This window comes from Fukomys damarensis, unplaced genomic scaffold (assembly GCF_012274545.1).
Source record: "Fukomys damarensis isolate Sample0158 unplaced genomic scaffold, DMR_v1.0_HiC HiC_scaffold_2, whole genome shotgun sequence".
Taxonomy (NCBI): Eukaryota; Metazoa; Chordata; class Mammalia; order Rodentia; family Bathyergidae; genus Fukomys; species Fukomys damarensis.
The window spans coordinates 8,782,935-8,795,766 of record NW_022900914.1 but is presented as its reverse complement, the minus strand read 5'-3'; the positions used below and the strand labels follow the sequence as shown (position 1 = coordinate 8,795,766).

Here is a 12,832-nt window from a genome sequence, read left to right as displayed (position 1 = left end):
AGAGAACGGCTGAACTCCCCAACATTTACCATTCTTCTCCCTGGGATCCAACACTACAGAGAGCACCTTGGACATCTGCCACGATGCCAAGTTCAAGGACTCAGAAATTATAATCAAGATGACAGACTCAAGCCGGCCACAGTGGCACACACTTGTAATCCCTACACTTGGGAGTCCGAGGCAGAAGGATCACTGAGATTGAGGCCCGCCTAAACTACATTGTGAGACCTTGTCTCAAAAAAAACAAAACCAAAAAGACGAGATTCTAAACAGTGGAAAGATCTGACTGGATGTCTCCAACTCCCTTGTTCCCTTGAACTGAGACTTCTCTCCCCTCCTGGAGTTTCAGGTCCCTGTGGTGCTCATTTTGTGTGAAGAGAGACTCCTACACGGGACTGAAAAGCAGGAGCATTTCCCACGGCTCATGAGTTATGGGACACCTGGTCCACCTGGGAAAGATGAGTGAGGTGAACAGCTGGGAAGATGACATCCCATCCTGTCTCACCCCTGAGAGGCCAGTACAGTTCACATGTGTTTGGAGGCTCTTCACCAGTCCAGATGAGCGCTCAAAATTTGGTCTTGGATGTTTCAGGCCCAGAAAAACAGGGCAGGCCAGTGTGGGAGAGGCTCGGGTGGAGCCTCTCATAGGAATACAGGACCCATAAATGTCATTCTGTTTCTTTCACTGGTATGACTTCTGGCTATATGGCCTTTTCTACATTTTGGATAAATCCTGACAGCCCACTCAACCAGTCCAAGAGTTTTCATGACCGAGGACTAAAGCAGCCTCTGACAATAACTGTGTACAGGATGAGTAGCTGTTCACCCAAACTGAGTTCTATTCCATGTCAAACTTTTAGAGGACATATTTTAAAAAGTTACAAACCAATGTACAAGAGCCAAGGTGAGCTTTAAGGCCAGACACACTACTGTAGACAGCCTCACAACCCTGAAAAAGAAAAGAAGAGAGGTAAACACGATACCACATAGAATCCTTTTCTCAGTATTTAGATGTCAGAATACATAGAGAGCATACAGCAGGATAGAGATCACTGTGGAACAAGAATGTTGAATGTATAAATTCAACCTAGTTCCCCATTGTCTGATTCATCTGGAACTTTCTGACGTTTAACAGATATATACAGGACTTTCTCTAACACTTAACAGAAACACAGAAAGGTGTATGATTAGATTTTTTAAACCTTTTAGTGTAAGTGTGCATCCTACTTCTTTTGTATTTTCCCAAGCAAATTACTGCATATATGGTTCTTACAGCCATATTTCAGATGATGGCAAACATATGCTACTCCTGCCATCCAGAGTGGAAGCTATTTAACCTCCCTTTGAGTCTGGATTGGCCCTTAGATGCTGCTGATGCGAGAATGCCACAGAAGTGATGCAGTACAAATTCTGAAGAAAAATCTTCAGCTTCAGCGACACCAAATGGCACACACTACTGATTCCCGACTACCTGGGAGCTGAGGCAGGAAGATCATAATTTCAAGGCTGGCCTGGGTAACAAAGTAAAACCATGTCTCAAATGAAATAAAAAGGAATGGACACATCGCTCAGTGATAGAGCACTTGCCTAGTATGTGCAAGATCCTGGGTTCAATCCCCAGCACACACACAAACAGATATGCAACTTCTGCTTTCTTAGAATCTACTCCAAGAAGTTGGTTACTGTGTCAGCTGCTGGGAATCCAATTGCCCCGCCACAGAAAGGCCGTATAGACACTCAGGGTCCTGGCTAAATGCAGGTGCGCAAAAGCCATCTTGAACATTACAATTCCATCTATCTAGAGTTCAACATACCGCCAAGAGTGATCCCCGCTCAGGCCACACATGGTTGGACTGCTCTCTTGCTGACCTATCCCTGACAGAATTATTAATCTACAGAAATGTCAACAAATACAATAACTGTTGCTTAGAGCCAACTATACTGCCAGTGCTTCACCATGCAGGAGTAACTGAGAACAAGAGTGGACCCTTGTGAAACACTTACAGAATAAACGAAAGACAAAAAAATCACCTGGTTAGGACACTGAATGCGATGATACTTCTTGATGTCTGTCTTCCATTTGTGTAGGACTTCCTGGCTGAAGGTAGGCAGCCCAGGACGAGTATATTTTAACTAGAAGACAAGAAACATTGTATTGCAGGGATGCAGCTCCCAGAAAAAAAATAACTGAAGGCTTCACACACACACTTCTTCCGGTCATGCACTTCAGGAGCCCACAGATATATGCTCCTACACAAATATAATGGAAAATGGAAGATCCTTTGAAGTTCTTGATATCGGTTAATATAAGTCTTTTTTTTTTTGGTACCAGGGATTGAACTCAGGTCCTTGTGCTTGTGAAGCAGGTGGTGGAACCACTGAGCTAAATCCCTGGCCCGATAAGTCTATTTTTTAACATTAGAAAAAACATTTGGTTTGTAATAGAGGACAGAAAACTTAGAGCATTTTTTTTTTCTGTAGATAAAACAGGAAGAAAAGAAACAGAGTATTAATTAAAAATAAAGTATTTGTTATAAACGTTGAAACAGCCAGTTGTGGTGGCACACACTCGGAATCCCAGCACCCCGGAGACTAGGGCAAGAAGACAGTGAGTCTGAGGCCCACCAGGATTACTTATAAGACCCTGTCTCCAAAAAAAAAGGAAGTCTAAATCTGTGTCGCCATATTCATTCAATAGAAATACATGGAGATGGCAAAAAGGAGGACCTAAATCAAACTTTTACTAGTGGTATTTCCTAGATGGCAAAATTTTGAATGATTTTAATATTTTTCTCTGCTTAACAGCATATTTGTTTTCTTCAACGAAAACATGCTAAGTTTTGTTTTGTTTTGGTTTGGTACCTGGAACTCACTATGTAGCCTAGCTGGTCTCAAATTCACAGTGATCCTCCTGCCTCAGCCTCCTGAGTGCTGGGATTACAGGCTTGCACCACCATACCCAGCTCTAAGTTTTTAATATTTATTAAATTAAAAAAAAAACAAAAACAAAAACTTAAGGTCCTATCTATTAACAAAGATGTGAGAAAAATGAGGACAGAACACATAATCTTTGTGTGTGTGTGTGTGTGTGTGTGTGTGTGTGTGTGTGTGTGTGTGTTACCAGGGATTGAACACAAGACCTTGCACTTGTGAGGCAGTTGTGGTGCCACTGAGCAAAATCCCCAGCCCCACATAATCTCTGCTTATACTACAAAGGTAAAATTACCACTAGCACCGCCCCCACACGCTTTGACACAGTGGCATGCATAGTGTGGCTGGAGACTCAGAGTGGACCCTGCACCCACGTGGCCCTCACAGGGAGAGCCGCCCTCCTGGTGAGACAGTCCTCCTGCTTCAACAAATGTGAGTCTGCCAGGAGCTGGCTCTCTGTGGCAGAAAAGCAAACCGAAGCTTTGCTTAGGCAATGGGGGAAGGCAGGTGGCTGAAGGAGCCTCTGATAAAGCTAAACCAGAACACAGAGCTGACATTAGCTCATGAGTATTTAGTCTCAACAGCTACAGCCCACAGAATAAACTAAGAAACTAAATAACTAGGAGTGTAGACACCACAGCTCCCCAATGTCCTCAGTTAGTTTCTGCATTTTCTGATTCGACCAACTAACTTCAAATCACAAATACTTTTTTTTTTTTTTTTTTGAGACAGGGTCTCACTATGTAGTTGAGATTGACCCGGAACTCATTATGTAGTCCAGGCTGGTCTCGAACTCACAGGGATCCTCCTGCCTCATCCTCCCAAGTGCTGGGATTACAGGCGTGCACCACCACGCCCGGCTCCACAAAGACTTTTTAATAAAAATATTCCACCTATACCGAGCACGTATAGACGTGTTTCTTGTAATTATCCTTCAAACATTGCATTGGGTATTATAAATAATTGAAAGTGCATGGGAGGCTGGGAGTAGGTTTTATGCACATACCACACCATTTCCTAGCAGGAACCTGAGCAGATGCAGGGTTTGGTATCCTGAGAGGTCCTGGAACTATTCTCTTACTGATAGGGAAGACTAGACTATACTAACATAAATAAATAGAGCAAAAGGACAGATTTTTCTCACACTAGAATTGCAATTAATACTCGGTAGAACAAATGATGGAAAGAAATCTTCATGAGGCCAACATCACAGTAATATCTGCTGTGGGCAAGAATCATCATCAGTGTATGCTATAGGTGGGAAGAAGTAAGACAGTCTCAGTCTCCCCACAAAACAGTCACTAATTTTACCATGGAGATACCTGGAAACACATGCCGGCCAATGGATCAGCTATCATCACCTATAAAAGACACATCGGGATCGCGTAACTTCTGACACGATGCAGACAGGCGCCAGCACTGCCTGGGTGGGTGATATTCCTGTAACCCTCACCCTGATCTTGAGGAAACACCACAAAAAACCATACTGGGGAACATTCTACAAAGCAGTCCTCTGCCAAAGCATCACCCATCACCCACGAAGTGACAAAGCCAGGGCCACACTAACTGAGGGAGAAGGAGACAGAGTTGGGGGATCAAAGGTGGGGTCCCCATGGGTCCTGTGGCAGTTTCCCAGGGTGTCGGCATCAGGGAAACTGGGTGGAAATAACCTGGGAAATCTACACTAACTCTGCAACTGCCCTCTAGGTCCAACATACTATGTACGAAAAGTTCTCTGAGAAATTCACGGCTCATCTGTCCACTAAGCAGCCCTGGAAAGACACATGAGAAGCTGCGGAGAGTGGCGAAGCTTGGGAAAGGAACAGAACAAGGACAGGGCCAGTAGGGTCTCAATGTTGATCATCATTTTCATTCTGAACTACAAAAGAAGTTCTGCCAGCAAAACCAATGAAAACCACTTACCTATTAAACCACATCCGTGCAAACATGGTGGAAACACGCCAGACGACGAGCAAGCAAACATCTTACCTGGGAATTTCAGGCTCCTTCTGGAAGCAACTCAGAGGCCCCTGGGGAACTTCCAAAACAGACTGTCAGGCTAAGACCTACCTGAATCCAAAATTGCAAGCTGGATCAGACGTGCTCTGTCTCCAGGGGTAAGGAAGCAGAGTATTCTCACCGTGCACTTATGCAAGTGCTTCTCCTTTGCTCTACATCAGACACAGCCTGAGACACAGTGGTTCCAAAAGTAGCGTGAACTTCTACCCTACCTTCCGGTCATCAGGGACCAGGTCCTGGAGCACCTTCCTCTTAGGCCACTCCTTGGCCAGTTCAGCAGAGGCCAGCTCCTGCAGGTGGTACACAGCGATCTTGGCAGAACGTCTCTGAACTCGACCCCCACTCTTTGCTTCCAGACTCATTTCCTTTAAGCACTCTGGCTGTCCTGACTCTGGAAAGAAGGAGATCTGCAAGAATGAGACACAGCAGAACACAGGCCTGAGAAGTGGCATCTGTCACTGGGGTAAAGGCCAACCTTCCTGCTCTCAGTATCAAAAGGGCTGTCTAACCATGCTAACCATGGACATCAAGCTCTACCATACTAACAAATATTTTATTCATATTAAAAGAGTTGTTTAGCAGGATGAAAAATCTGTTCTTTCCTAATAAATAAAAAGTCAAGAAACATTCCTATACAAAGAATACAAAGATTTCAAGCACAAGCCTGATATCCCAGCACTTAGGGAGGCTGAAGCAGGAAAATCACAAGTCCAAATGTCACTTGGGCAACATAGCAAGACCCTGCCTGAAAATATAAATAATTAAAATGGGCTGATGATATAGCTTGGTGATAAAACACCCCTGGATTTGACCTCCAGGACCAAAAAAAAAAGAGGGAAATGAGCCTCAACTCATACCTTGTAATATATATAAAAAATAATTCACAACAGACCAAAGCACTAAGCATAAAATATAGAATGATAAAACAATAAAAGAAACTAACAGAAGGGTCAGGGGGCTGGGGATTTAGCTCAGTGGTTCTGCCGCCTGCCTCTCAAACACTAGGATCCAAGTTCGATCCCTGGTACAGGAAAAAAAAAAAAAGTGCCAGGGATGTATGTAGTTCAGTGGCACCACGCCTGCCTGGCAAGTCCAAGGTTCCAAGTTTGATCCCCAGTACTGGGAAAGGAAAAAAAAAAGAGAGAAACTGAGGAAGAAAAGTTTTGTGGCTCTTAAGTGCCACCTTGGCTAGATTATGTAATCATGGGGAGTTAAGATAGACAACCACCAACTTCTAGCTACATGGGGGAAATGTTTTCAGTTTTGAAAAAATGATAAACAGTTTACTTCTCTCTAGCCTATACTTAAAACTTTCATTTATCCAACCTCATAATGTTCAAAAGACAGAACTTAGAAAAAAGAATGAATGAGGAAGACAGAACAGCAACATTCACAGAGTAAAAGGTGAGACAAAGGAAGAACAAGGCACTCAGCACCGTGGACACCACCAACAGGGTATGGAGACTGGTACTCACAGGCGCGTGCTCGGACCTCAGGTGATATGCAAGGCCAGCCTTCGACCTATATGGTTTTCCACAGTGGTGACATTTCAAGGTCATCTTCTCCAGTTCTGCAGCCCCCTTGCCACATTTTCTAACATGGTACATATATCCCATGATGCTGGTGAAGGTACTGGAACAACTCTGAACACAGCAGACAGCCCCACATCAGAATCTCATATCCTCTGACGTGGAGCATTCACCACCACAACACACAGAAAGTCACGGCGATCTGATGAGAGCCTCTCTGCCGCTTCCCCTTAGCTCCACCCATCCTCCTCCCTGGCCAGCTGTCCAGGTGCCATCAGACGTGGTTGGTATGGAGAGCATTTGCTGAGTTGTACCCAGGAATGAACTCTGTGTCTGAGCTGCCTCCCTGGTCTGTGAGCCAACCCCACCCACAAATCAAACAGCCAGTAACATCAAACCCCAACACAGTGACAGGGATCCTATTCATCACATTTACAGAGGGGACAGGAAAGCAAGGCTCTGAACACAGAGGAATGAGGGAAGATAAGCTGTTAGAGATGAGACAAAAAAGAGCTATCAACGAGTTCAAGAGACCTGGAAAAGCAGGGGTCAGGCTGCCTTACTGTAGCACAGAACCAGGGAGTCCACAAAGGGACAGGAAGAGAACTGGAAAAGAACAGCAGAAGACACTGACTTGAGCTGCAGGAAGGAGGAGTTGCTATCCCTGGACTCTTACCTCTCGCATGCACCTCAGTTTTCCCAGTCTCTTTAGAACTGTTCGGAGCCGTTCCCTCTCACTTGGCTCATCCATTTCCTCTCCGGCTTTCAAAATGGGCTAAAAATCAAAAGAAGCATCTGACTGGATGATTAATGGAAGAGATACACAGAGAAAAAGAAAAATCATACAGACTCAAGAACTGGACTAGCAGCTAAGCTGTACCATGAAGTCCAAGTTTTGGCTTTCTCCATCTTCTGGAGAGGTAAAGAAGGTAAAAAGAATGGAAGTAACAGTTCTGCCCTCTATCTCCCATGGTAGCCCTCTTTTGGGGGTAACCTAAACACAAATATTATGGTCCATACAAAGGTGCCTATTTCTTGCTACTCACACCCCTGAGGTCCCAGCACCTCAGCTATCTACAGAGGTATCTTCATACACCTTAGGAAAAGATACCCAAGGATCACAGAGGACAGAAGACAAGCTTACCAAACTATTATGATTCGCCATGACGTGATACTTCATCCCTGCCAAGGAACGAAGCTGTTTCCCACAATGATGACAAGTAAACATTTCCTAAAAGGAAAAAAATGGAATTCAGTGGCAGGCTGTTCAACAGAGAGGCAGAATGCTAGCAACTGCCACATAATGGGCTAGGGACTCCGCATGCATTACTTCTTTCTTATCCCATCACTGACTAACCAAGGTATTTATTATTTTTTCTCCTTTCTACCAGTAAGGAAACCAAAGTCCACAAGTGAAAAATAAATGCCATAATTAGTATGTAGCAGTCTGAGGATTCAAACAAAAGTATGCCAGATACAAAGGCTACGTTCTCTCTACCACACAGCACTGCCACTCATTGGCTCTTATCAGCATAATGAACACAAAATGAGGTCTAAAGTTTAGATTAAAAAAAAAAAAAAACCCTAACAGTTATAAAATGCCAAATAAGTAACCTGTTTGCAGTTTTCCATGTGTTTCTTCAAACCCTCTATGGTCTTCCTCCCCACTGCCTGGCAGGTAGGACAGGAAACACTGCCTTTATCTATAATTTCTAAATACCATTGTTCCTCCAAACTGCCTAAAAGGAGAGAAAGGGACACATTGTGATCTGCAGTATTGTCCAGAAACAAAAAGCATCATACCACCATTTAGGAAAAGTATCATAATAGGGGTTTTCCCTTTCCTGGCAGGCATGGCAAAGCTGCTAGGAGTCCTTTTTTCAGTAAGACGTCGAGTTTCTAAAACTCCTGCGCATTTCCCCACGTTCAGAATCGTCTGAGAACCACTCCAAAGCCCACGACTTGAAGCACTTCCCACAGCAGGACTGAACAGTGAGACTCGGGAGATGGGCAGCAGCCAGTTTGCTGGTGCTTCCCCTGCGCCAGCGACCACACTGTTTTCAAGTCCTCTGATACGGTCGACAATGCTGTCTTTATCATTACCATTTATAGACAGGAAAACTGAGGCTTATAGAAGTGAAGTAAATTAAAGCAGTTCAGAAAGTCTGGAGAACCAAGAAAGACTATGTGACCTCCAACGCCAGGCCCCTAAGAACTGCCTCTGTAAAGAAATGCTTTAGTGTATCTCTCCTCACGGAACGTGCCAACAAAGCAAAGAAATAACTATACCCCAGGAAGCCTCCCACAGATAGCCTACCTGCTGCATAAACTGGCGGCTCCTTCCGGATACGACGAGCCTGGGGTTTGGGATTAGGCTGAGCTTTAGGCCGTTGTTTCCTCCCTGACAAGAGAGAAACTTGAAGCCTGACATGTCCCCTTGACCAAGCCCCCTCCAGCACCAACATCTCTTCCATTCTTCTCTCCAAGACACCCTAGGTCCCGCTGCCTCAACCAATAATGACTCCCTTAACTCATGACTGAACCAACGGGTACAGGTGAGGCAGGAGGGAAGCGCTTCCCTCCCTCTAAATTCAAAGCGCTTAAAAGCGCATCAAGGGCCCAAGCCAGAATCTCTGTCCCTTCAATCTTCAAAGAATAAAGCCCAGTCACCAGAGGAAAAAGAAATAGTGAAGTTCCTCCCTTACCATAAAGTTTATGCTTCTTCTGAGGAAATTCTCCATAGTCTTCGTCCTCTTCCTGCCTGGGTTTCCTTTTCCCTTTGGCTGATACTCCACCTGACCCTGGCACACCAGGCAAAAACAAAGCACCAACTCAGGACAGTGCATGAAAGAATGTCTGGTCCTGCCTCCAAAACATCATCCACAGGACTGCAAAGGGAAAGCTCCCCAGTGATAGGTCCCACGTAAGTGCTGACATTTACAGCCAAGTCTGTGTAACTTCTCATGAACTGACTGAACCTCTCCTCTTCCCCTTAAATCATTTTCAGGAAGCATCAATTCTTCTTGAATAGGGCATTCAGGAAATATGTTTTGTGTGATCTTATCTGAGGCTATTAGTGAAGAATTGCTCAAGATATAGGGCCACCAGGATTCTTCAGACTGTGACCCACCAGAATATATGATCCTGATATTACTCTTTCCTTACCCACTGTATCAACAAAGGAGCCACCTGGAAGTATATCAGAAGGGAACTCCAATTCCCCCAAAGAGAAGGCTTATTCTAAGTCTATCCTAGAAGAGCAGAATTGGCAGAATGGCCTTTAATACATTCAGAGTCACTTAAGCAGGTACCACGTATGCCTTCAGAGTATTCTCTGTCTTGGAAAGAAGATGCCAATATTTATACCTTCAACATGAGGAGAAGCAGCTTGCTTGATCCTCCTCATCTTCCTCCAGTATGTAGATTTTCGGAAGGATGCTGGAAAATCGTTCACTTGTTCACACGAAGAGGCAGATGAAGAGCCACTTAAGGAGTCATCATGAGGAATGGTGTACTGGAAACTGTTATCCTTTATGGGGGAGCACTGGGTCCTGCTACTAACACAACACAAAGATACATGCCAAAGAGAAGGGTTTGGTGAAAAGTTCCTACCAATTCTTCTGTATCATAAGATGACACCACTTACTTGTGCAAAAAACTCTAGAGCCTGATTCCACCCACCCCCTTTTGGGGATTGAACCAAGGCCTCTGTACTAAGCTTATATCCCCAGCCCCCCGCTACTCTCTCTGTTTTTTTGTTTGTTTGTTTGTTTGTTTTTTTAATTTTGAGACAAGGTCTTTCTAAATCTCCAGTGCACAGACAAGGCTCAAACTTGTGATCCCCTTGCTTCAGCCTCCCAGAGTAATGGGATTATAGGCATGTGCCACCACATCCCACTAGGAGACTGACTTTGTTTTTGTTTTCTATTTGTTTGTTTTAAACAGGGTCTTGCTATGCAGGGCAGCCTGGTCTCAAATTCACTGGGACCCTCCTGCTTCTGCCTCTCGAGTGCTGGGATCATGGGCATGTACCATCACACCCAGCAAGAAGACTGGTTTTAAAGGGCCAGAATGCAGGCTGTAATCTCGTAAGAACTGCAAAGCTGGCTCTAACACCCCAAGTACAATTCCTATTACACTTCACTGTAGTCAGAAAGAGTATGTGGTCCACATAAATGATTACCTAGCAGAACAGAAAGGCATTCTTTCCTAGATTTCACTAAGTAGGTGGTGGTGTTCTGTGATCCTTCAGAAACTCCCCTGGATCTGTAATCAGACGTGTCCAAGCCTCCCCATCTGACTGCTGCTACAGGCAGACTCATTAAAGGCCACTCTGAGAACAGGGAGGAAAAGAACAGACCCTAGAACAGTGACGGAGAACCTTCCAGAGACCAAGTGTCAAACTGCAACCTAAAACCAACTTATTTATCATCCACACCACAATTAAACCTCAATGCTGCAGTTTTAGTTTAGGGAAAAAAAAAACTCATTACCATCTTTTGTCTTAAGAAAAAAAAAAAACATATTAACACTTCTGCCACAGGTCTGCCACAACTGCCCTAGACTCCAATCTGATCTCTCTCCCTTTTCCTGAGGCTTCTCTCTGTACCCTGAGGCTGGGACAGCCCTGTCTCACTTAGGAAACATGATACTCAGCCTCCACAACTAAAGGAAGGCTGCTGCTATCTTGTGAGTTGAGCTGGGTAGAGAATCCTGGTAAATAGCTGGATTTAAGTCATATGATTCAGTTTGTCAGGGAAGAAACATTACTGAGAAACTACAAAGATCAAGCATTCTTCTAGGTGACTCAAAATGCAGGAGACAAGCAGCTCACAAGCGTGGTCCAAGCCCTCCCTCACCACCACTGCCAAGGACCTGTCTGTTCCAGGTAAACACCCGTGGGAGGCCTGCCTTTAGACATAGGATTTACAAAGACCTTCCTGGCTGCTGCACGAAGGAGTAAAAGAGCAAACAATGAAAAGTTAGCTTGCTGGCATGCCACAAGAGAATGAAGAAGCAACGACTCTGGGTTCAAACCCCAGGACAAAAAGAAACAAGCAACTGAAGATCCTAATTCGAAGTAAGGTTCTATAGGACAGATGGTGCAGATTCAAGAGAACATGACAGAGCTCCTAAGAATGCACAGAGGCACACTGGCACCCGTTTGTGACGCAGGATGTGGAAGTCACACTGATGACCGTCCTTAGGAAAACATAAAACATCACAGACACCTACTATGGAATACTCTGTAGCTGTCCCATGTAATAAACCAATTCTACACAGATTAAGAACTTAACAAAAAGCCACAGTACTGAATGAAAAAGGAAACAACAGCATCACAAGTACTGCTCGCTTAACACACCTCCCCAACAGCCTAACTCCTATTTTAGGTTTAAAGCCAGCTAACTTTCTCATTCCATTTCCAGCCCAAGCTCTGCTCCCCACCCCAGAATTAAAAGCTTTGGCTCTGCCTCTTTGGGGCAGGCTGAAATCTCTACTTCAGGACACCCGCAGCCCCACCCCCGCCGCGCTACTGCGCTTCTGTGTTAATAAATCTTTCTGCCTCGATAGGTCGTCTCTGCATCTTAAATCAACCTAACAAGTACAATGTCATCTCAGTCGATTAAAAATACATATATAAAGGGGCTGTACTCATCTTCAAAGGATTCATAAATATTAAAGACAAACATACCTGCTCCCATGGTTTCCTCTGGGAGGAGAGGAATGGAAGTGTGGACAGAGGAAACACAACCCAGACGGGTGAGGTCCATACGCTACGAACAAGCTAAAGGGATTTATGAGGTGGTGATGTTTCCACAGTTAAGGACAAGTATGTGTATTTTAATTCCAAGACCAACCATTAATAAACAAAACAGTCAGCATGGTGGGTGACACACACCTGTAATTTCAGCTACACAGGAGGTTGAGATGGGAGAATCACAGATCCAAGGACAGCCTGGGCAATTTTTCCAAATCAGTCTCAAAATAAAATAAAATAAAAACACAAAGGGCTGGGGATTTAACTCAGTGGTAGAGCACTTGCCTAGCATGTGCATGTGCTGGGTTCAGTTTCCAGTATCAAAACAAACAAACACACAAAAATCACAAAATGGCAGTCCATAAATTTAACAGAGACACTAAGCACTCAAATAATCCAAAAGAACAGAGGTACAGAAAACAAATAATAAAAGGGTAGACCTAAATCCAACCGTATCAATAAATATTGATGGTCTAACATTTCTATTAAAAGAGAATGAGAGAGCTGGGGATTTAGCTCATTGGTGCTGCCACCTGCCTCACAAGCGCAAGGACCCAAGTTCGATCCCCAGTACCAAAAAAAAAAAAAAAAAAAA

The 12,832-nt window shown here is 44.3% G+C and overlaps 1 protein-coding gene across 4 annotated transcripts in view; it reads right to left on the bottom strand.

Moving 5' to 3' along the window:
* LOC104848662 (zinc finger protein 512) overlaps positions 1–12,832 on the bottom strand; it is an 80,995-nt gene that overhangs the window by 4,775 nt on the left and 63,388 nt on the right. For 2 of the 4 annotated variants that reach the window (XM_033763360.1, XM_010604722.3), the window contains 10 exons: positions 9,846–10,033; positions 9,185–9,280; positions 8,797–8,880; positions 8,094–8,218; positions 7,624–7,710; positions 7,156–7,254; positions 6,426–6,593; positions 5,163–5,357; positions 2,032–2,133; positions 887–949 (listed from right to left, as the gene is read on the bottom strand). In XM_033763360.1, coding sequence (XP_033619251.1) covers positions 887–949; positions 2,032–2,133; positions 5,163–5,357; positions 6,426–6,593; positions 7,156–7,254; positions 7,624–7,710; positions 8,094–8,218; positions 8,797–8,880; positions 9,185–9,280; positions 9,846–10,033 — 1,207 coding nt within the window. Of the gene's footprint in view, positions 1–886; positions 950–2,031; positions 2,134–5,162; positions 5,358–6,425; positions 6,594–7,155; positions 7,255–7,623; positions 7,711–8,093; positions 8,219–8,796; positions 8,881–9,184; positions 9,281–9,845; positions 10,037–10,662; positions 10,698–12,832 lie in introns of those variants that run through there. The other 2 variants (XM_033763374.1, XM_019204634.2) reach the window with 2 other exon arrangements.